This window comes from Centrocercus urophasianus, unplaced genomic scaffold, assembly GCF_019232065.1.
Source record: "Centrocercus urophasianus isolate 14NV4802_14NV808 unplaced genomic scaffold, USGS_Curo_1.0 seq_16, whole genome shotgun sequence".
Lineage (NCBI taxonomy): Eukaryota > Metazoa > Chordata > Aves > Galliformes > Phasianidae > Centrocercus > Centrocercus urophasianus.
Genome location: NW_024884711.1, coordinates 39,370,317 through 39,395,427, shown reverse-complemented (window position 1 = coordinate 39,395,427; position 25,111 = coordinate 39,370,317). Strand labels below are relative to the sequence as shown.

The following is a 25,111-nucleotide window of genomic DNA, read 5'->3' as shown; positions in this document are numbered from 1 at the left end:
TTGACTTGTCACGAAAATTCTGCAGCAAACATATCTAGTCAGCTAAAATTGCTCATTAAAGAAGTGGGAGCAGAAGAAATGCATTTTCCAAATTGAATGGTAGATTTACAGTCCGTTTAATACTGGTGACCTCTCGCACACTAATGTTCAGTTCGAGTCATCAGCTGTCCCTTCAGGTCTTTTATCACTGCTTTTGTCAAGCTATCTATTTAATTGAAAGAAGTTAATTGAATGAAAATGATCAACTAAGCTTGTATTAATATTGCTAATGGAACTTTCTTCTTGGCCATGTTTGGAGAAAGATGTCATGCTAGACTTTAGGAAAGGCCCATTAAGGCTTGCACTTAACCTGATGGGCTAATTAAGGAATGCTTATTCATTCTACAAGTCTAAGATAGCCTCTATCCAGCCTATTCTGTCTGATTTTACAACACATTTCACTTATGAGCATAAGCATTAATAGCAGTGAGAGTAACTGATAATGTTTTGATTGCATTGAATACAGTCCTAATGCACCACTGAATCTGTAATTTGCACTGATTGATCTAATATATGTTTGCACGATTTAATTTAATTACTTGTCTTTAAATTGCCAAATAAACTTTCAATTTAAAGGTCACAAGTGAAAACCCCAGTATGTCTATTTCTCTAGTGAGAACAGCATATTAGGAACATTTCTCTGTTAGCAGTTTATTACATGCCATCTTCTGTTTGTTCTCCTTATTTTGTCTTATTTACTGTTTTGTTAGCTTCTTAAATTTCCAGTGAATTTGATCGTATTGTGCTTTCATGCAGCAAGTTGTAAAATTTCAAGTTACTCTGTCTCACTGGCAGGCAAGTATCAACTTGGTGTGCTGTTTATATTTTCAGGAGCCAGAATTGTCTTCCATTAATTGATGTACCTGTGTAAATCCTGAGGGCATCGTGAAGACTGGTTTTACCCAGAAATGCAGATAACAGAGCTTTGCTTGCTTACTTCAGAATGTATTACTTCAGAAATGTATTAGAAATAAAAGCTCAGTACAACTGAAATTCACTCCATTAAGAGGCATGAAATCTTTACTAAGGGCAACTTTGAAGTAGGTTCCTTTAGAGTGAGCAGGCAGTAATATCTTCCAAACAAACCCACCCTAAAACAAAACTGAAGTAGATTATAAATTTAAGATGTTGAAGTAGAAATTATTTTTCTTTTATTTACACTGTGTCAAATATGAGAACTTGTCCTTTCTGAAACTTTTCAAGCTGCCTACGGAGGCATATTGCTTCCCTATCATCCATTGCTTCCCTAACATTCCTTTTAATTTCTCACACTGGTTTTACAAGTTTTCCATGCCACTGATGTCTGATATGAAATACATTCCAGCAGGAAGGCAATGTTAAACCTGAAAACAGCGACTGCTGACAGTAAAACAGACTTATTGGCTGGCAAATTGGAAGTTATTGAAAGGGTAGGCTTCGCATGTGAAAATGTCTTTATTAAGCAGTATCCCTCTTTTTTGGCTTGTAGGCAACTGCTACAAATTCTGTAGAACATAATTTCACAGGATTAATTCAAAGCAGTCTATTAATAGACTTAATAAAATTTGTTTTCATGTACTCAGAACTTGAGTTGCTCTTTCTTGTGAAGTAGAATTTTGAGGGTTACTCACACCTGTGGCTTTGTGGGAAGGAAAGTTTAATTATTGTTAATTGAACTGAGTCTTTTCTTTCATTAAAATACATTTTAAATTTTACAAACAAGTCTCAATTAAAGACTGCTAGCATTCTCAGTAACCCATTTATTCTGTAGAAGGAATTCCAGTCTCAGCTAATTTGATTCAGCTTCCTTTAGGTCATCTTTAACTGCTTGTAAAAACACTTTATTAGCATGGTCTTCACATGGAAAATTTTCTGCTTTTTTTTTTTTTTTTTTTTTTTCCCCTTAAGTATAGTGGTAATGGGACCACAGTGCTTCAGTGACTCATCTCACCTGCACTGAATTTTATAAGGGCAAGGTGATGAAAATTCCTGTGTAATCAGACAGTTCCCTTAATAGCATTCTTTTGTTCTTTTATTCAACAGGAGCTGGATCTTTAAAGGTCTTTTGTATAGTATCTAGACACAGATTCCTTTAGAAGGCCCATTAAACTCTGTGTCACTCCTTGACACCTGCCTTTTAATGCTGTCTTTTAGGAAGATTACTTCAGAAAAGCTGTGTGTTTTTCTTCCTTTCTCAAGTGCTGTAGTTCTAAGTTTCAGAACAGGTGTGTGTTTGTCACAGCAGCAGCAACTTCTTTGAGGCTACTAAGTGTAAATTGTATTGATTCCACTTAATTTTATGTAATGTTGGTTGAAGTTGATTCTGTCTTGCATATGTACCGAACCTACTTTGGGGAGAAGGCATACAAGCAAGTATGCCAGTGCTTGTGATGGATTAGATGTTACCTTGATACTTTTCCTTCTGTTCTGGATTGCAGAAAACTGCCAAGAAAAATAGTATAATTGCAGAGATGCTCCAGTGACCATGACAAACATTTTTCCCAGCCCCACAATTTTTTTATGCAGCTGTGCATAAACTAATTTTCTGTTGTTTTCTCATTTACAAATTTGCCTTTCATGATTTGAGCTTCTTGTGAATTAAAAAGTGAATTAAACATAGTGGTTTAAACTGATGTGGTTGAGTGGCATAGGGGTGTAACATCATCACTCACTGATTCAAGCAGATGAGCAAAAATCTGTTAAACCACTTTACCTTACAGGCTTCCAGGAGAATGCTTATACTTTTTCCTGGGCTTACTGACTTAACGTGCTGAAGGGCTTTTCCTTAACACATTTTAGTTTGTAAATAATGTTGTGATACATATGCACATATGAAATGGAAATTGCAACCCACCACCCTGTACATTTTCAAGACCGTAGGTGCTTCTTAGGCTTCAAGTTGTCCATTTGTAGTCTGCTCCTTCTCAGGAGCATGTTTACTTTATGAATCTGTTAAATCAGATCTCTTAAGAATCTTAAGAGTTTAGCTTAGAATAGATAGAAATATCTGAGCTGTTCACACTAGGAGCTGTTTTAATAGAGAAGGGTCTTTGAGGGTATAGTTTATTCAGTAAGTGATAGATACATTAAGGTAACTTTTTTTTCTAGCTAGCTCTGGCCACAATAAAAGGAGCCCAGAGTCTCTTTTTTTCAGATGTAGAGCATTTAAAAATACCAGCATTTGCTTTTCCACATGGATGATCACTTCAGTGAGGTGATATAATTGGCAGATGCTTATGGCTTCCCTGAGGCACCTTTAGCTGAAAATGCTTTACAGAATCACAGAATCACAAGGTTGGAAACGACCTGCAAGATCATCTAGTCCAACCACCCTCCCACCTTACCACAAGCACTAAACCATCTCTTGTAGCTCCTCATCCAGGTGCCTCTTGAACACTGCCAGGGACGGCGACTCCACCACCTCCCTGGGCAGCCATTCCAGTGCCTGACCACCCTTTGAGAGAAAAAGTTTCTCCTAATATCCAACCTAAACCTCCTCTGGTATAACTTCTGGCCGTTTTCTCGGGTCCTACTATTTGCCTGGGAGAAGAGGCCAGACCCTTTTGCACCACAACCTCCCTTCAGGAAGTTAGGCTTTAGTGAGTGCAGCAAGTAGAACTAGTCACATCTTTCATGTGCTGCAGAAATGTGACTTTGAATGCCTCTTCAATGCTTTTGCCCTCCCCTTCTGTATTTTCAAAACTGATGTTGACTTCTGTAGAGATTGACCATTAAGGTGCACATCACATGATCTGCTGGCTAGTTAGTTAAGTTTATTAACTGTAGGCAGACATACCCACTGTAATTGATGGATCTCTAAGATTTGTCTAGTGTGGTGTGGTATGTGACCTTTGCAATCTTGAGATAGAAAGCAAAAGTTTCATTCTTCTGTGGATCATTTTCACTGAAAAATGATGCATGGAAGTTTGAGAGACTTTCCTGTGGACAGAGAGAATTTACCCATCTACCAGATTGTTCAGAATCTTGGATTTGGAATGTAATGTAATAAAGAGTAGGCATATATCTGTCTCAAACATTCATCTATTCATATGCTTAAGTTTTTAAAAGCCTATATATGTAAGTGGGGAAAAAAAAATGTACTTATATAAAGCAGAGTTAAATGACCCAGTTAAGTATTATTTCTGTAAAGAAGTAATTCAGTGCTGGTAACGATTTGATTAGGCTTTGCTGAACTGGCATTTAACTTTATAGGTGTGAAGTCCTAGGGATTACTAAGTCCTAGCTCTTAAAATTTGAAATGAGACTTTAATAAGGTAGGTTTTTTTGGATTACGTACTAGTGAACCACAGTTAGTCATGTTCTGAGATATTTAAATATAAAAGTAGGCTTTGGTAAGTTAGAGTAAGTTCTGATTTCATGCATTACTAATTTTTTCTCAAATTTTAGCATGAAATTTCTAGAATTTCACTCATAGTACTAAGTGTATATTGAATATATGTATTTCTAACACCTAGGTCATCACAAACTTGGTGAAAATGCTGAAAGCAAGAGATACAAGGAGAAATTTCTGTCCACCAAATCATTGGCTCTCAGAGCAAGAAAACATTAAAGCAGATAAGGTAAGTGTAATTATATTCTTTTTCATAGAGCATTACTGGTGATGAAGTTTAATTTTTGATTCCTAACAATATCAGCAATGTTGATATTGCAGTTTTAATGTTGTTTAAAATGTGTAGTAACACTGCTTATCTCTGTAGTATAGAAGTCTTGCATCTGTTAAGAAGCTTCTGTGTTATATCACTTTACCAGGTCATAAAGTAGGACCTACACTACAGTGCATTATTGTAACTGAGCTCTATTTACAACAACAGAGAGCTGGAAATTGTGTAGGTGTGGTTTTTTTTTTTGTTGGGGTTTTTTTTTTTTTTTTTTTTTTTTTTTTTTTTTCAGTTAATTTTCATATTATTTTAAGCTCTTAAAATAAAAATAGAGTAGTTGTTCTCTAGTGGATTCATACCTCAAAATTTACTTCCAAAATAGAGTAAGACTCAGTTGTGTTTTCTGTGCTTGTCTCACCTGGAGCTCACTTTTTTCCTAAAAGCCTTTGAACAAAATGAGTTGCTTGAACTTGTGTATGTATGCATGCAAACAAAAATGCTGTTATGAATGTGCATGTACCTCCTTTGAATCATTGAAAACTCGGATCTTAAGCCAGTTGTGTCTGAGGCAAACTGCCGTGCAGTGCTAGATGTTCTAACAGTTGGAGCTGTTGCATGGCAATGAAAAGCAATAAATTCTTCCATTTATTTTTTATTATTGCTTGTTTGCTTACTTTATGTTTTAAATTTCCATTTCCCTGTGTGACAGTTCTTCAGAGTTGGTAGGAAATAATGCCCACACACCTTAAAGAAAGTAGTAATCTTGACCAGTAGAGTTATCTTGATTCTCAATTCAAAGAGAATTTATTTTACATCTCAGAATTCAAACTCTACTTCTGTAGGATCTTAAATATCAAATGTTAATCTTACTAGGTTACACAGCTCTATGTGCCATCTGCTAGACATGTATGGAGAGTCAGAAGAATGGGCAGAATAGGACCATTGCAGTCCACTTTGGATGGTAAGATACAATCTATGCAACTGTTGCTTTACTAAGGCAAAATAAGCTTACCTAATGTGAAGAGAACTTACCTTTTGCAGAGTTGAGCTGAACATCTTGTATAGTTTTAATAATAACAGAAGACAAAGCAGTCATTTATAATCTTGAGTATGTTTCTGTGTCTTTGGAATATTTATTGTATAACAGCTTCCCCAAGCTTCTGCTGGTTTTGCTGGCATTGATGGGGTGTAATGGTAACAAGTGCTAAGTATTAAGAAGTGTGAATATGCATAAAAGGTAGTTGCAGAAGACAGAAAATGCATGCATTTGTGTAATATACAAAATGATAAAGTTTTATTTTTACTGTATACATAGTTACTATAACATTTTTGGTATCATGATAAGTATTAATTACAATTAGTAAATATTGTCTCTGGACGTTTTTCTTTGGAGCGCTCAAAATAAGTAAACTTCATGGAACTTCTAAAGAAGCATTTGGGAATTGGGCTAACTTAGCTATCAGGGAAAACTTACACTAGTTTAAATTTAATTGCACTAGTGCACTTTTTAAATGTTGACAATCTGTTTCTGCTTTTCAGACCTTTGTATCTTCACTGTTTTAGAATGTCATCTAAAATTTAGAATTTTAGAATATAGTAGCCTTTAAGGCTACTATAGAACTCTGCAGAACTAAGTGATTTGTCCAAGTTTGAGACCTAAGGACTTATTTTTGATGACAAATTTTGTTTGAATAGTTACAACGACATTAGTCTAGTTGTTAGGTAGCAACTAATTGTTCTAGTGTAAATATTCTTGAGAATTCTGAATCAAATTTTTGTTCAGATTAGTTTCTGCTTTTGGAAATGATCAGTTGTCAGCTGTGGATAGTAGATTTTAAAAGCAAGTGCTTAGCAAAAATTGCTGAAAATCTGTATGTTTTTAGGTATTGCCACGCTGTATTGTCTCAGCATCTTTCAAATGCAACTTCCTCCTGTTAGAGCTGTTCCATGTTTGTTACTCCTAGGTTCTCATCCTCCTCCTAGCTTGCTAGCCTCCTCTTAGTCTCCTTCCCCTCAGATTTGCAACACTTAGAGTTCGCTCCTTTCTTTCCCTTCCCATAACTGCATCAGTGCCCTCTGTTTCATGACTTAGCTTGAATTGGGTGACAAACATGTAAGCTGATGTACAGGGCTGATAAGAACTGCGATCTCCTTGCTTTTTTTGTAGTCTGGTCATCAAGGGAATTTCTGTTCTCGAGCCAGTTGCAATTTTTTTTAAAACTAGAGTATTTTTGAATCCTGTTTCTCTGTTAAATTTAAAATCCATCCGTGTAGTTCAAAGGTGCATTGAAGGGAACGGGTCAAGACTACACTGTGAATGTAAATATCGTTTTGATAAGAAAGCAGACCAAAAACAGTGCAGTCACCTGCTTGTTTTCACACATTCGTGTTAAGTGTGTGTGTGACTTGTGCAAGCCCTCTTGACTCCATACGGGATGAAGCCAATTAGCATGAAAGTATGGCGGCATCGCATATGGCCGTGTTTATTTGCACTTTTTCATTTGCCTAAATGGCAGACTCGTGAGTTCTAAATGCCCTCTGTATTGATGACTCTGTCTCATATTTCTCTTTAAAGAAAGAAGCTGTGATGGAGAAATGCAGATAAAATTGACTAATTGACTGGAATAATTGAACCATCGAAATCATGTAGTAGTTTACCTTTGCTGTACATGCACTTTTTATTTAAAATGCTTTTAATCCTTAGCTTAATAGATAGCATACACTGACTTTTAATTAAGAAACTGAGAGTAATCACAGATAAGTATTTTTTCAGAAATTCCACAGTCTTGCAGTCTTCCTTCCCCAAATGAGTATACATCAGGTATAGTAGTGCACTGGGTGCATCCTGTAGTGCATCCTGTTAACTTAGTGGCTATAATATCCCTACTTAAAGTGCTTTGAGGAGTAAAAATGGCACCGGAATCAAAGAAACAAACCTCCCCCAACCAAAAAAGCCTGACAAAACAAAAACCAAACTCCTCTACAAAATGTCTCATTGGTGAACATTGCCATGATGCTCTGTTGTAGAAGGGCAGTGTTTCTGTAGTAACTAAGATTTCATGTGATAACTGTAGCCTTGCTATTAGGAGAGAAAACCTGGAGAAACAAATGCTATTTTTCTGTTGATTTCTTTAGATTTGGTTTAATTCTTATCTTTTAATGTGTAAAAGAGTTTGTTTGAAAGTGGATGTTGTAGTTGAAAGCTCTTCAAAATTTTTGGTTACTGGGATGGGAATATTGTGTATTCCTGTGATTAAAATAATAATTTTATACTTTTTGTACTACTTATCTTCTGTGATGTTTGATTAAAAAGTTAAAAATTCAGTGATACAACAACAACTTTTCTTCAGAAGAAAACTTAAACATGAATATGTCTATATATATTTTGTTCTCAGATTGCTTTTTATTTCTGGTTGCCTAATATGTAATGAAAGTTAAGGCTTTGTGTTACTGCTCATAAACCAACTATTTTAGTACTTGTATTTTAATGCAAAGTAAATTGATATTAAAAAAAAGACAATTGTTTAACATTGTTTCCAAAATGATTAAAAGTATTATTTCTATTTTAAGTGGGTTTGGAACCAGCACCTCTTTCTGTATCTGAAGAACGACAGCTTGCAATTCTGACAGAGCTACCTTTTGTCGTTCCTTTTGAAGAAAGAGTAAAGGTACCTAATTTCTAAATTAATGTTTAGTTTTTGGTTTTTGAGATTGTTTCCTTTTGTTTTTCAATAAGCTTAAAAGAGCATGTGGCTAACTAGACGCTGGCTTGTTTCTCTGCAGAGCTGTCTGACATGCCATACTTGTTCATGTGGCAACTGAATATATGAAGTCAGACTTTCTTTTTTTTTTTTTTTTTTTGCAATGATTCTGTTGTCTTTTCTAGTAAATGTATTAAAATTAGGAACACAGATTCCAAGATAAGAGAGCAATGATGCATTAATGCCTGGTTGATCTACGTGATTGCACCCTCTTGTGGCACGCAGTGTGCTAGCTGTGTGTCTACTACAAACTGATTGCAGGCACAACAATGGGGGCTGGTGCAGTGGGTGAATTTACTCAGAACAAGTTGATAGATGTCCATTTTAACAGTGCCTAGAGATTGATTTTTTTTTTTTTTTTTTTTTTTTGTGCACTCAGTGTCTCAGTAACTGAATGTGAAGAATGATGTGGTTTAAAACCTGCAAGGTTATTGTACCGTTTGACTCATTTTTGTGTGCTTTCTAGATTTTGAATGTATAATTGCTACTTCTATCAGCTATTTCAGTTTACAGTGTATATATCTATATTTCAGCTATAATTGTTATAAGGCTTTTTGAACTGCTTTTGTTGTCAAAAGTACCAAATACTAAAAAAAAAAAAAAAAAAAAAAAGTGAACTGTCTTCTTGGAAACATTTAATTACAAGACACCATCAAGGGAATGAAGAACAGTTCCATAGGGAAAGTAAATCAGTATTTGTCAAAAAGGCAATGGCAGATTTAGTGGAAGAGGGCTTGTTTTTTTCAGGCTTCTGTGAAACAGTTGTTCCCACAAAAAATCTTAATACCATGTGACAGAACTGAACTGGGATTACAGCGAAACAATTGGAAGTGACGTCAAGCAGGAATCTGTGTTAATATTCTGTCACTGTCTACAACCTCTAGGCTCATAAAGCTTTAAGTTGTACGTATCTTAAGTTTCTGGAATTCATAAAACCTGTTTTCTGTTATCACAAAAACTGAAATTTAGCTTCTCGTTTTGGAGTATGGCATCTTTTCAATCATTAAAAATTGTTTGGGAGTTTGTGAGAAGGATAAAGCTCCAGAGTGCACACTTCCATTATTCAAAGACAAGATCCTCTTAAACTGCTTTTCAGAGCCAGTATGGTGCTTTTGGTGTAGCAGAAGGAGACAGCATGCTCGCGGAGTCTCCTACCACTCCTTTTACTGCAGGTAGTTTTGTAGGAAATAGCATTATTACTATTATTTTTCCCCCCTCTTAGCTGTCATCCATAATAACAGGCCTGGTGTTAAGGTCGTGTTTGCTCTGTGTATCCTTTCATTTTCTAACTTCTTCGAATTTCCAAATATTAGATACTCTTATAAGCAATTACTCAGTCCAGTTTCTTGGTGAGCTGTTCAGCTTGCTGATCCCATGATCTGTTACCTGTTTGGCCTTAAAGCACACTAGTATGCAGCTGTCAGTTAGATGTTCATCACTAACTACAAGTAAATAAAATTTGTATGAAGAACCTTGATCCTTTATGGGAAGCAATAACTTGAATTTTATTGAGTATTACACCACTTACTGAGATTTCCCCTAGTAGACTTTTGCTGCTCATAACCCTTTGGTACAGTTGTTCAGACAACTTTCAGTCTGCCTCACTGTCCATTTCCCTTAGCCCATGCTATTGTCAGCTTGCCAGTGCTAATGTTACAATGTGTGCTTCAGGCACTTTTCCATCTGTTACTATTAAGTTACTACAAATACTTCAGTTAGGCATTGGCATTCTTGATTTTAGGAATTGCACTTGCATGAACATTGGATCATTTAGGAGTCCAGACTGTACCAAAACAGTTTTTTTCAGTGATAATCACCATCAAATCACTCTTTGCACCTAGTGTTGTGTAGTAATAGTTAATAGATTGTATTCAACATGTTCTTACGCCCTATCCATAAAATGGAAGTGCCCGTGGTTGTGCATCTTGATGACGTTCAACTATAGGAAAGTTTAAGATCATAGGGGACTTTTTGAGGTTCTTTCCCCCCTCAGTTAGGAGTACATTCAAAGTTAGATCATGACACTAAGAATCAATCGTCCTGATTTCACAGATTGTCTGTATGATCTTTTCTGATGCTTAACTGTGCCCTTCCTGATTTTTGTTTTTTCTTTATGTCTGTTCAGTGTTTCTTCACCTTGTGGCTTTTTTTTCTTTGCTTTTTGCTGTTGCTACTACAGGGAAGTCTGGCTTTGTCTACAGTGATTCTTCTACCAGCAGAGTCGTCTTTGCTAATTATAGCATCCCTATAACAGTAGATTTTAGATTTCACTCTAGCGTTGTCTGCTGTTGTCAGATTTTCCACTTTCATGATGTGTGTATGTGATTGTGTGTAAACATCTGTGCCAAAAAAACAAAAATTCTTAGTTACGAAAGCAATCTGATATTATTGGGAGATTACATCTCTTAGAAAATATACTGTATTATTCATTCAGTATGGAGAAATATGTAGGAGAGGACATCAATAAGCAGATACTCCCTGTATTGGGGATATTTTGAACATTATTCATGCATTAGGCAGAACGGCCATGCTGCATCTTGGTATGGAAACAGTTACAATTACTATTCAGAGGAATTCTTAACAGGTTCTTACTGTGATGACTTGCACAGGGGCAATGTGAAGTTAAATCTATGCTTCAGCTTGCATTATTTTTTTTATTTTAGTTGGTATGACATTCAGGCAGTGCTATCTGCTACATCAGTCTGAATTACTTGCTCACTGCTTCCAAGAGGAGTACTGACAGCTCATATCTTGATACTGGAAATGTTCCTAAGCATTATGAAAACAAAAATAATTGTTTACTAGTACTGAGGATTGCCTCTGTGTTCAAAATACTCATGATTTTTTCCCTTTGTCTTTGAATACTTTGCATTTCAGAACTCTGAAAGTTAGGGAGAGGAAGCTGGAATGACTGACACAAAGTCTGTAGATGTGCCTCTTTATATAGAAAGAATTGAGGATGATATCTTAGCACAAGAAAGTTTCTGCATGTCTGTCCCCTCTTCTTCCCTCCCCTGGGATGTGGCTCTGTATTTCTGGAGCTCGATGACAGAGAGGACAAATCACTTGAAAGTGAATGCCCAAGGCAGCTTAAAGGGCAGTAGTAGTGGTGAAAAGCCATCTCTCACTGGATGTTTAGATCTGTACAGTAACTTGATTTTTTTTTTTTCATTTTAACAGATTTTTCAAAGACTAATCTATGCTGATAAACAAGAAGTTCAAGGAGATGGGCCATTTTTGGATGGAATTAATGTCACCATTAGGAGAAATTATATTTATGAAGATGCTTATGATAAACTTTCTCCTGAAAATGGTAGGTTTACAATGAAATTATCATCAAATTCAAACGCATTTAGTCCATCTCATCAGGTATTTACATATTTGCTTACTTAATTAAAATAGTAATGAGCTACTAGATCTTTTGCAGTGGCTGTGACTAAAAATGGCTGTCCTGTTCTTCTAGTCAGCAGAATTTTTGTGCAGGAGAGCATTTCATCTGAATGAAGAACTAATAATAATTTTTAAAAACAGTTCAGTTTGTGAAAAGACTGGGCAGTTCCTAGTAGATCTGGATGCATTCACTAAGCTTGATGCTTGGTGAATCAGGAGAGATTCTCATGCTGAACATTCTTTCATGGATATCTCAATTGTCCATCCATAGTGTGTGCATTTGTAGCTCATGAAATGAAGAGGTAGAATTATTTATTATTACTCGTTTATTATTGGTTGGTTTGATGGTGGGAGGTAAGTATAGTCGATGCAAGGTTTATTATAAAAGCTGTTTTTATACACTGGAAGCCTTCAGTGAGTTGAGCAAAAGGGCTTACCTTCTTAGGTACGCACACACAGTTCAAGGACTAAATATTACTTGCTCTGGGACTCGTATTAGAAAAATTCAGAGAGAATCTCCAGTCAAGTAGGAGGAGAAAATTCCAGCCACTTCTGTCTTACTGCCACCTCCCCACCTCAAATAACTGTTCACATTTCCACCAGAGAAATGGCAGGTGGCAGCTGAAGTTTAAGGTCAGATTTTTGCAAGAAAACTGAGTTGAGCTAACATATTGATGGTGCCTTGCGAGCAACAGCTCCTCAGCTTGGGTATCTGACTTGTCTGTGGTGCTGACCTTGCTCTTTTCCAGGAGTAAGCAGTTATCTATCAGAGCAAGCAGGAAAGTAATCCAAAGAAAGTGATGAATGCTGAATCAATGAGCTGAAATGGATCACTTCAGGGTTGAGAAGAGTGGACCTATGGAAGGGAGGAACAATGGTGGTGGATAAAAGGAGAGTGGGAGCACTTCCTTTGGTAACAGGCTGAGAAGTAGTTTTAGATATTTCTTGTTCTTTCATCCTGTTGTATGCAAAAGGCAGGGAAGGATTGCGGATGTTGGGTATCACTCTTGCTCCTTGTAGAGTTTCTCTGTGTTGCAAGCAGATGTGTACAGTGCAGTATTTGTCCATCAACAAGTAAACTAAAAATGCTCTCTTGTAAGGTTATTTCTAGTATGTGGCAACATCACAAACAAGCAATACATCAAACTTGACCACACAGTGGTCCCACTCAATGGAATTACATGCCATAGCATGGAGTCCAAAGTAGCAGAAGTGTTAAGTTTGGTTTCAAAGAATATTAATTAAGGTGTTGTGTAACAGTCGGTTCCTCTAAGGGAATGCAGTGCTTACTGACGGTTCCTTCAGACAAGACAGAGTAGAACCTTCCATTCACAATGCTTTATATAAATAGAATTTTCAAATAATTATTGGGGCTTATGAAAATATTTGGGAGAATTTTTCTTCCCCTACCAGTGTCTTTCTCATTCATCTTTTGAGTTCTCTTACAGCAAGATGGCTTTTGCAAATTGAGTCCTACACATTGGATATCCTGAAATTCAAGCCAATAGATTTTTGCAACAGTACTACTTACTAGTGTCTTTTTTTAAATATACAAATAGCATAGATAGAAACATGCACGTTAGTTGCAAGCAAAAATTCAAGGAGATAGTTACATTTGAGTCTCTTTCTCCTTTCTCTGCAGAACCTGACCTAAAAAAGCGCATTCGTGTTCACTTGCTTAATGCACATGGTCTTGATGAAGCTGGTATTGATGGTGGTGGAATTTTCAGAGAATTTTTGAATGAACTACTGAAATCAGGATTTAACCCTAACCAGGGATTTTTTAAGACCACCAATGAGGGACTTCTTTATCCCAATCCTGCTGCACAGATGCTTGTTGGAGACTCTTATGCCCGACATTACTACTTTCTTGGAAGAATGCTTGGAAAGGTAAAAACAGTGCTATATAATTTAAAGCTATCATAGTACTGAAATTATTCAGTAAATGTTTTTGGATGGGGTAGATGGGAGACATTTTCCTCAAGTGGAGAAAGATCCTCATAACTCTCGAATGTTGGATCCAAGCATTATTTCCACATCTTACTGAACTTTCTCATTCATTTCACTAAGTTACATCAAAAGTACAGAGGAATTGACATACTCTTAACTAGCAACAGAACAAAATGTGCACATCTATCTCTGTGTTTATCTTCTTTTTTTAATGTTAATTTGCTTGAAGCCTATAGGACTGCTATGTTAATGATGATTTTTAGCATGGGACATTCTGAAATTTGATTCCAGTTCAGATTTTCATCCCTGAGGATCTGAAATAATTTTCAGAATTTGCAATGAGCATTTACAATATTTATGAGGCATTTAAAAATAGTTTCACTAATTTTGCTTGGGTTCTTTTTTATGTGTATTTTGTATCTTTTGAAAGCTATAGTTTTTGCTGTTTTGCTGTTGTGGACTTCAATGACTGATAAACACGTGCTGGGCTAGATTATTTTTAAATTTCTTTTAAAGAAACCATTACGTTATTAACATTCACTTTTCGTCTGTGATCATATTTCACACTGAGAATATTTATGAGTCCTTGAAATTATTCTTTCAAGCTAGTAATTGTGAAAGAAAGTTTAGAATACAGGTTCTATTTCAGAAAAAAAAGGTATTGATTGCTACTCTGCTATCTAAAATGGAATGTATTAAAAATGAAGTCTCACTTAGATGCATGAAGTATTTGGGGGCTTAAAGTCCTGCAGTGAGATTTCACGTACTGTTGGTGTCCTTATTTTAATCCACCTGTAAGCTTAAGAGTATGTCGACAAACGTGTTGCTGAGATGGATTGCTGCTCTTTGTAGTTCGTAGAATCATGGAATGACTTAGATTGGAAGAAATTGTAGTCTGGCCCTATAGACTTGTACATGTAGTTGCAAGAGGAATCTTTTCAATAAAATGATTGTAACTTTCAATCTTTAATTTGTCTGACAAAAGCACACATTGTTTTCTATAATTGAATTTCAAATGTTAGCGCAGACAGAAGTTGTAGGGGGTATTTTATCTCCTGTAGAATTGCTGCAAGTACAGCTTTTTGTCGTTTTAAAATCAGGAGGTCTATTATTTAACTTTTTGAAGGCATAAATTGTTTTTGTATTTGCAGAATGTTTGCGTAAGGTATGAACTGACAGCATCATTTAATAATTACCCATACGCAGCTGCACAGACACCTTTTTAGTCATGTATTTAGAGACCTGATGAATTCAACAGGAAGATAAGGCACGGCCGTGCAGTTCAAAACCTGTGGTCTCAGTTAAGTTATTGAACACTCACTCATCCGTTTTCAGAAATGTGCCCATTTTGTGCTTTGCACAGGGTTGTTTGAGAGCAATAGTAGGTTATTAAAAGCCTCTTTGCAAACATAGCAGACATATTGCAAAGGAAGCAATCAGGCATCCACAGCAATTTCTTATTTGTGGAAACTGGTATGTAAAGAACACCGCCACTGAAAACTCTCACTTAACAAGTTTCAACACTACCAGAGAACAAATGCATTAAAATATAATAATTGATCAAAATTCTCTGTCTCTTGGTAACCACCACTCAGCTTTCAGTACTGTAGGCTTGCACCTAATTCAGTTTTTATTCTCATCAGGAAATTGTTTAACAGCTTGGCATCTTCTGTGTTACTTGATCAGTTAAGAAATAGAAACATCAGAAGACTTAGAAATTGTCTTTAAAAATTTTGCATATAAAAATTGTGTGTTTAAAAATTACTGTAAACCTTGAATGAATTAGTAATTGTCTAGATTGTACTTTTGTAGTTAGGGAAGAAATTCAAATCCATCCTGCACAAACTGTGTGGCTGTCCAAGCAGCTTTTACTGATGGCTCAATGAGCAAAAGGTCTTGTAAAAAAAAAATAAGACCATGTGATCATGTAATTGCTTATGTTGTGTGAAACCATTCTTAAAAAAAAAAAAAAAAAAAAAAAAAAAAAAAAAAAAAAAAAAAAGAAAAACAACAAAAAAACCAACCAATATAGAAATGAGTTTGCTTAACCAGCAGCTACTCAAACACTTCCAAAGTTTACGTTTCTCAACTTTCAATGACTTTGCTCTACAATGTAAATATTATTTTAACATTAGAGCTTTTAAATCAGTTTCATCTCCTTTTCCTGAAAGCAGAAGCTGAGCTTACCACAAGCACGTTGTGTAGTGGTATCGCACCACCGGAGGGCTTTGCAGCTGGAACCTTTTCATTTCCCCTGCTGGAAGAACAGTATTGGCTTCCTGAACCCTGAGAGCTGACAGTGTCACGTGCTGTCAGGGACGTTCAGACAAAGGTGTCCTGTCCCCAAATCCTTCTTTGTCCTTTCTGAAAAGTAAAGACCTGACCCATGTGCACTTCCACAGTTGAGGATGGGATGTTGCAATCCTTTTGCTCTCACAGGAGGTATGATTGGACAGTAAGCAAACACCCAGTTTGGTTAGCTTGCTTTCCGCAAGCAGTAATATTATATCAGTGCTGAAAATCTTTCCACGTGCAGACTTTCCTGTTGCAGCTTTGGCAGCGTAGCAGACTTGATTCTTTAGAACCAGCAAAAGTTGTGTTGGCAGGCAGCCAAATCTTGGAGCGACAGAACTGGAGCAGGGGAATTTGGGAACAGCACCTGAGAATCTGAAGTGAGGGTTTTCTCTCGACTGGTTTTTGAATATCTGCTGCAAACACGGAACATCGGAAACATTGTGAACCACTTCAACAGAAGCAAGGGTCAGGAAAACAGTGTCAGTTGCAGAATTTAAATCTGAGCTTCATTATGTTCAGGCCTAAGCTGAGTCTTGTATACCAACTATATTGTCTTTCTCCATTTCCTGCTTAGATTTTGCATTTATTCAGTGTCATTAATGTGATAGGAAGAAGACATTCACAGAATCATAGACTCATGGAATCACCAAGGTTGGAAAAGATCCACAGGATCACCCAGTCCAACCATCTACCGAACACCAATAGTTCTCACTAAACCATGTCCCTCAACACAGTGTCCAGAAGAATAGAATGACAGAACCATAGGGGTTGGACAGGACCTCTGGAGCTCATCTAGTCCAACCCCTTGCTAAAGCAGTTCCATATAGTAGATTCCACAGGGGAGCATCCAGGCAGTTTTTTAGTATCTCCAGAGAACGAGACTCCACTGCTCTGAGCAGCCTGTGCCAATGCCCTGAGAAGATTTTTCTCATGTTGAGATCTTCTGTTTTCCAGTTTGTAGCCACTGCCCCTTGTCCTGTCACCAGAAAGCACTGATGGCCTGGATCCATCCACTTGGCTCCCATTCTTGGCATTTAGAATTAGTTTACATCAAGTATAGATAATTCTTATGGTAATTTAGTTATGTTTGATGATACATTAGCATTAGTTTAATTATATGGCAGGAAACCCACAGAAATAATTATCTTTTTTTCATAGTTTCCTTCCTTTTGGACATAAGCTTGCTGGTTTCTGTATACATGGCTCTGCAATGGATGCCTTTGCACCTCTAAGAGACTGACACTGAAGCTGGAGATATTAGTCTAATGCACTCAACAACTTCAGTTGTAGTGAATTCAGCCATCTCCAGTTCTCTTTCCTTATTCTAGCACATAGATGAGAACAAGGAAGTTGTGCATTCATTTTGCTGAAGAACATAAGAACTGCCTTATAGTATTAGATCTCTTATCCTAAGCAGTAAAACAGTCTGCGGTCTGTGGAAGACATTGGATTTCTGAAAAGGTTCAGATTTGTTGTGTCAGAACTTAGTTTCATCTTAGATGTTTGGGAAGGCAGTATAAAGAACTAAGTGTAGTAGTAGATTGTTATTGCTTTAATGGTGGAACTTAAACGTGGAATTGTTAATCACACTCAGACTATTTTTCTGTATCTTAGAAAGTATGCCATGTAGTTAGAATTCATAGCTTTGCATGGTGCTGTTGCAGGTGAGTTCATTTGTTGTGCAAAATACAATTCCTGGCTAGAAGGTGCAGTTTGAAGACTACCAACATCTTGATTTTGCAGAAATACTAAAGCAGTTCTTAATTATCCTGGGACCTTGTCTAAAATAGTTTGAATCAATGGGAGCTTTTCACAGCAGTATCTGGATCAGATCCTAAGATCTTAAATCTGCACGTAAAGAGTTGCAAACTAAAAGCAAGTGTTTCTGTATACCTTTTTTGAACCAGAAGCATGTATGGAAAAAAAGCAAGAAAACAATTAGAAGAACTGGACATCGTGTAATTGCAGTATTTAGTAGGATGGTGCATCAAACACAGTACTTACTACTCTTCTGTTTTTCTCATGGCTGAAGATTTTTTTCTTTTTTGGGGTTGGGTTTTTTTTTTTTTAATTATTTTTTCTTTCCATTTTTAGGCCAACCCTTCCTTTTGCTTGTTGTCCTTTTAATTAAGATTCTTTTTGATTTGTAAGAGAGTGAAATTGATTGTTTGTGGAAGTTATTTCCTTATTATGAAGGTAGATGTAAGCTATTCTGAATCTGTTTTCTGACATGGTTATTCAGCCCAGCAGTCCCCTTGTGTACTGGTTCATTTAACATAACCAATTATCTTTTGATTACAAATAGCTATGTTAGTACTAACCTTGTAAATATATGTCTAGTGCTAAAAGACTACCGAAATGTGGTATTTTAAATCTTTAGGAAGGAAAAGTGTGTATTGATTGATTGTGATATTTATTGGGTCATAATGTATTTAAATTTTCTTTAATGCATATGTTAGCGATTGTTTACCGTGATAAAGTGCATGGAGGTCTCTGCAAGGAGTTCTGCATGGAAAGAATTACCTCATGTCACTGGTCACTCCTCAATTAAAAGTTCCATTAGCAGATGATTCCTGCTTCTGGTTTGTGTACTGATTGCATTTTATTGCCTCTAAATCAGGTTCCTAGACAGGGAATAAATAAACAGAGTGTGTGGTAATGGTATCCTGATCTTTTTTCATGGTTGGGAACACCTACATCCATTTAAATCAATTAAGTTTGGAATATTTACTGAAATTCTTTATTGGATTTGAACTCTTTTTGAAAGTGACTATTTTCACTGCTGTTATAATACAGATTTATCTTAGAAGCCCATCCAGAGGTTAGCAGCGAGTGTTCCAATTGTTCTGAAGATTGAAACTTAAATAAGGAGATGTCTACCTTTTATCTTCTGCTCTTATTAAATTATGTTTAAATTTGAGTCAAGAAAATCTATTAACATTTACAGGAACTTCGGTAGGGAATGATTAACTCTCAGTTATCTGCTACCTATAACCCTTCTCTATCCCAAATGATATTGATTGCAGTTTATGTTGCATATGCGGCCTAAGTTACAGAGGTAACTGTTCCTGTAAAAAAAAAAATAGTCTGAAAGTACCTAGTTGCTGAATGATGATTTTCTGCTACTACCAAAATTCCTGAAACACTCCATTTTGGTAATAAAACTTCATAATAAAATTGCGTTCTAAATTCTTAGAATAAAATTACTTGAGTGACGTGACACTCTTAAGTTGAAAATGAACTCAAGGTTGTTAAAACTGTTACGCTCCAGCAGTGCCTGGAAATGCATCCTTGCTTTTAAATGGTGATGTGTTCATGACTCAGTGGTGAGTTCACTTTATGCTCACCAAATTCCTGTAATCAGTTTTGGGTCTGTACGCTGAGCAGAGCAAAGCTGGCAGGCAAGCCCCTCTTGTTACCCAAGATGTTCCGAGTTGCTGTGGATGTGTCTTGTTGACTTTCCAATTCCCAGTGAGTGGGAAATCAAAAGTAATATGAGTTGCACATGGCTTGAGTTGTTTCTGAAAATAATATTTTAGAAGCTGGGAATACTGACACTGCTGCAGGAGGTGTGAACAAAGCTCTCTCATAGGCATCTTGCTGTAGGAATGTGAAGTCCTTTTTAGAAAACAGTACTTGAATAATAAGCATGCTATGTATTTTTGCAGTCATATAGAGAAGTTACTGTACTGCATTATCCATTACTAATGTGATACAAATCATTCTGTTGTGGAGCTCAGAGAACTGAGAAAGTGACTTGGAGCTACCAAACAGCAGACATGCTGTACTGTGGCATGCATTAAATGCAAGTAATTTTATTTTCCTGTTTTGCCGTATCAGTTTGATTTTGCCAACTTTAAAGGATATTATGAGTCTATCTTGAAGAAATTATTTTACCTTAAAATTACTAAACAGTAACCTTAAAAGTGCTTCAAAAATGTGGGCATATGTCAATTTTAACGGATCTTATATTTTTAGTTTTATCTTTATCATTGGGGTAGAAAAGCATTTGCTGGTCGCAACGCATTTTTGACTATGGTGAAATATATATAGAATATGAATAATGCAGTAGAAGGAAGTTGTAATGGTTTTGCCATTCTTCTACCATTTTAATTAATGGTTCTGTACAGCTTTGAAGATCTATTGCACTCTGTAAGTGCTAAGTATTATTTAATAGTAACTGTTTAAAATGACTGAAATACAAGGGGTTGAGGTCTCGAGGGGTGATTAGGGAAGTAACTGAATTGAAGCCCCATCATTTACTGCTTCGGCCCATAAGCCCTGCATCTTTCTAGGGGTATGACTGTCGCATTGTTTAGGTTTTAGTATGCAATTCTGGGCTGTGAAAGATTAATATAGGGTAGGAAGAGTGATTAATTAGTTTTTCAAGAAAGAGTTTAGTTGAAATAATAAAAGAGAAAATTAATTGTAGACCTGAAACTATAAGTAAAAGCAGTGAGGCTGCTTCACAGTCAGGTAGGTTTAGTTGGCTCACCTATGAAGTTGTTTACACAACTGGAGCTTCATTCAGCATGTTGTGCTGTCCTGTGCCCTCTCCTGTGCGATGCTGATGTGTCTGTGTGTTTGTAGGAGGTGACTTGACTGTTCCAAACTTTGTGCTGGTGGGTGTACCTGAACAGGTACCTTGTGGGACCTGTAGTGCCTGGATAGTTTTCTGGTAGATGCCACAGTCCCGCTCAGATATGGTTCTTGTTATGTTGAAAGCAAGGAAGAGCCCTCCTCACCCTGAGAACTGCGTGCTGCATATTTCTACTTGCCTTACTAGATGCTGCCTGTGGCTGACATGCATTAGAGCTGCTGACATGCCTATGTTCTGAAAGTTGTTTGCCTGAGCTGTGCCCTGTTCCTGACATCACAGATAATTAACAAATGCATTCAGTGTATTTTTAAGTATCTCAATGTAATACCCTCATATTTTTTCAGTTTAGACTACCAGATTGTCATCTGTGTTGCTGAAACAAGTAAAGGGTTTCATAAGTAGTCAATATTGCAGTCAATTTTAATTGAACCAGACTGTGTACAAATGCTTTACTGTAGCTGTAACCAGCTAATCGTGTTAAAAAGAGAAACTTCAGTCTTCAGACCGCGTGCTTTGTGTGTGAAGTCAACTTAATGACCACAGCAGGCTTTTTTATTTTGTTGTTGTTTTTTTTTTTTTTTTAATCACCTGATGTGTTCTACAAACATTCATGCATGCAGGAGAAGGAAAATGTCTGAAGTTCCTTTAACTGAAAGCTGCTTCTATAATCTAACCTGGGTAAGATTAAAATAGTGCTGGGAAATCCAGGTTGGCCCTTTCAGCCAGGAGGCTCATACAACTGTTTGAGCTGGAAGGGACCTTAAAAGGCAATCTGGTCCAACTCCCTGCAGTGAGCAGAAATGCCTACAGCTCCATCAGGTGCTCAGAGCCCTGTCCCTGACCTTGAATGTGTCACCTAGGAGTGCTGCATTGCTTGTGCAGCTGCTCCCGATGCAAACATAGAATCTGAGGATGGTCTGGGTTGGCTGGGCCTTCATGTTGAAGCTCGTCCATCCCCTCAGCTGGTTACCTCTGTAAGAGGTGGTCATGCTTCCCCACCTGTAGATGTTCCTGTTGCAGACAGCCAGTTCAGAGAACTAGATGGGCAGGAAACAGCTGAAAACTGGGTAACAGCTCCCAAGACAGTTTGTTAAGAGATTAAGTAGGAGTGGATCTCTCCCCTTACATCTGTCGTGCTGGCTGCACCTTACAGGATGGAGTTCATGACAGTATTTACCAGCTTTTTAGTGACCTTTTTTTCTTCAGCTTTATTAGGACAGGTTGACTTTTATACTAATTAAAACATTACTCTTTGTCTTGTTTCCAAAAATAATTTGCTTCTAACTTTGCAATTACTTAGCTAAAAGGAGTGGTAGTAATTAAAGTTATTTTCAAGTTGCAAAATTCAGTTTATTTAAAAATGCTTTATATAGTTTTTAGATGAAGTTATAAATGTTCACTTTGGAATTACCTGAAGATTAATAGCGATGCATTTCAAAAGCATTATTTTTTTATTGATTCTTAATGTAGTAAATTACTGAAGTTATTTGGCAGCAAACAGAAATAGCCAGTGATGTTGTTCACATTTATTTTCCTGATAGCATCACGATTTGCATTAATTGCATTGCAGCTGCACTCACTTATATTAAAAAGCTTCTAGTATAATTAATCCTTTTTATTTCAAATCATTTTGGCACAATTTCTAGCAATAAACACTCATAAAAGACAGACACTTGAAAAATAACATACAAGTTTCTTCAATATACCTATTGCTGGTTTTTTCCTGACACGGAATTATTGATAGGCTTCTAGGACCAAGTGTGGCGAGTGCTGAGACTTCAGACCAGTTTGAAAAATGCTAAGTGGATTATTTTGCATAAAAAATAGACAGGTTTTGAATTTGTGTAATTAACCTGTGTTTAGAAAATACCTTGATTTATGTCTACATTTGTATTTCAGTTGCATACATTATGGAAATTTAATTTATAATCCATTTAGCTGATGTGATCATAGTTTTTAGTGCTATCATTTATTAGTCCTTGTATATTAAATGCTCTGAAGGCTTAAACCTGCCTTGTGTAAAAAATTGCACCTCTGCATTTACATTTTATGAGTCATAGATGGAATCCCATTTTAAATCTGGGTAGCTTTGATATATTTAAAGAATTACAATAGCTTTATTGTTACTAATGCAGGAACAGCAAACACTGACCTTATACATTGCAAATTAATGATTTATCCCTCTAGTTTGCTTTTAAAGTCAACTATACAAATGAGGATTTCGACTTTACACCTTGAATAAATCATATAGCTCTAAATATAATGCACCCTTTGGCTTTGAACTCGTTATTATCAATTCTTTCTGCAAGGTCTAACTCACCTCATAGAATTGTTCGTTCAAAAGTTTAAGGAATTGAGTATATATTTTTTGAAGTCTTTGGAATATCATTTAGTGATCACAGCTACGCTTATTCTTTCTTTTCCTTTATGTTCATTGTGCTGTCCTGATTTATATGTTTACTAAGCTTGCAGAAGGCTACAGAGGAATTAAGTAATGCCAAAACATAGCTTTAGCAAAAAGCAAGCAGTGGTGCTGTGTTGATGATGCCTTTCCTGATCAGCCTGGCCGTGATAGTAATGATAGTATAAAAATATGAGGTGTGGTGTGTCAAATAAGTTGGACAATAGGAAAAGCCATAAGTAGGCAGTGCATTTCTGGGTTTGTTTTTTTTTTTTGAAAGGGAAGGTCTTCTATGTTTGTCTTACTTGTGTGAGCTTTCTCTACATGTTGTCATGCTTGCTTTTCCTAGCTATAAAGTTTCCATCTCTCTTCTTTTGAAAAGTTTCTCTAAATGTCTTATCCATTTTCAGTAATCCTTGAGGAAGTTTTAACTTTACATTAAAAATAGACATTTTCTCTTTGACAAATACTGCAAGTTCAGCTCAGACTCATTTCTGAATCAGTAGATATTTGGCAGTGTGTATGATGTGTCAGGTGTAGGAAGAATAGGGCATACAGTACAGGTGCGTTTAGTTCTCCACTTAAACATAAGCAGCAGTAAACAGGAGTACCATCATTCATCCAGATATGCAGCAATGAATCTGTATAAGCTTTTTTTTTTTTTTTTTTTTTTTTTTAGAAGCATAGCTTTTCTTGCAAAAAAATCTGTACAATTTATGTTCTTCCTGTTTGCTGTAGTACTTTGGACACAAAGATCAATGGTAAATAAGTGGTGACCTTGCGTTTTAAGTCGTCACATCATTAATTTGTAAAATTTTGGAGCTTTCTATTTCACAAAGATGTTCAAATTTCAAAACAAAAAAAAAGTTGAGATTTTTAAATTAATGCAATATCTGTGCTATTGCCATGCTAGAAGATCCTATTCAGGCGCCAAATTACTGAGCTGGGAAATAGACAACAGCATTTGTAATTCTTGCATGTATCACAGTGAAATGTAAAATGCTTTTAATTGCTTTGCTTTTCAGGCTCTTTATGAAAATATGCTGGTGGAGCTGCCCTTTGCTAGTTTTTTCCTCTCCAAATTACTGGGGACAAGTGCCGATGTTGACATTCATCATTTAGCTTCATTGGATCCAGAAATGTACAAAAACTTGCTTTTTCTCAAGAGCTATGAAGGAGATGTAGAAGAACTCGGACTAAACTTCACTGTAGTAAACAATGACCTCGGGGAAGCACAGGTAAAGAGTGGCTTTGGGTTGGTTGGTTTTTATTTTTCTCTTTACTGATGAAATATGAATATCTCTACTAATTTATTTTTGTTTTGGAAGAGATACAGAATAACTGCTACAGATGCTGTCTGTTGTGAGGCATCGGTAGGATTCTGCCTCAGTGTTTGAAGTAGTAAAAAACTAACTTTGTACTTTGGAACTGTGCTTTTGACGATGATAGGAAGGGTCTGGGAGTTTAAATAATAAATGATAGTGATGATTTTCTAACAGACGTGGAAAGTTCTATCATCTGACATAACTTCTTGAATGAAATAGTGTTTCTTTGATTCCACTTCAGACGATTGCAGAAGTTAGGTGATAAGTAGACTACAGAAGAACTGTTTGGTTTTGGAATTGGAGTTAGAAACTGGTGCTTTTAAATAAGTGAGCTCTTGTGACATAAGGGTTGTTTCAGCTGATGAGTACTCAGAGGAGAGGGCCTGAGATGAAACCTTAAGTTTTAGAGAAAATTTCATTTTTCTGAGGGACTGAGCCACCAGTGAGTCAGAGGAGTGGGATTCACTGCTTCTGAAAGTGATTATTTAGGTCCATAGGTTTGAGTTTGTAGTGCAGTTGTACTATGCAACTTGACTATGGCTTATTTACTCTGTTGTGAAGGCTAATGATCACTTGTGCTCACAGTAGAAAGCAAACGTCAGTGCTTGAAAAGCATGCTGACGTGTGGTAATACAGTTAATCTCCTTTGTCACGTTCCCTCTTTGACTATTGAGAATTTAAAATTGTGTGCTTGTGGCAGTTTTCAATGCTCTTCAATAAATATTTGGGTCAAATAGCAGACCTGACATCAT

General features: G+C 36.4%; 1 protein-coding gene across 1 annotated transcript in view; it reads left to right on the top strand.

Moving 5' to 3' along the window:
- The window catches only part of UBE3C (ubiquitin protein ligase E3C), a 66,204-nt gene that overhangs the window by 28,981 nt on the left and 12,112 nt on the right, over positions 1-25,111 (top strand). The window contains exons 14-19 of the mRNA XM_042816793.1: positions 4,494-4,598; positions 5,511-5,598; positions 8,208-8,305; positions 11,579-11,711; positions 13,431-13,678; positions 24,060-24,272. Of these exons, the coding sequence (XP_042672727.1) occupies positions 4,494-4,598; positions 5,511-5,598; positions 8,208-8,305; positions 11,579-11,711; positions 13,431-13,678; positions 24,060-24,272 (885 nt within the window). The remainder of the gene's footprint in view (positions 1-4,493; positions 4,599-5,510; positions 5,599-8,207; positions 8,306-11,578; positions 11,712-13,430; positions 13,679-24,059; positions 24,273-25,111) is intronic.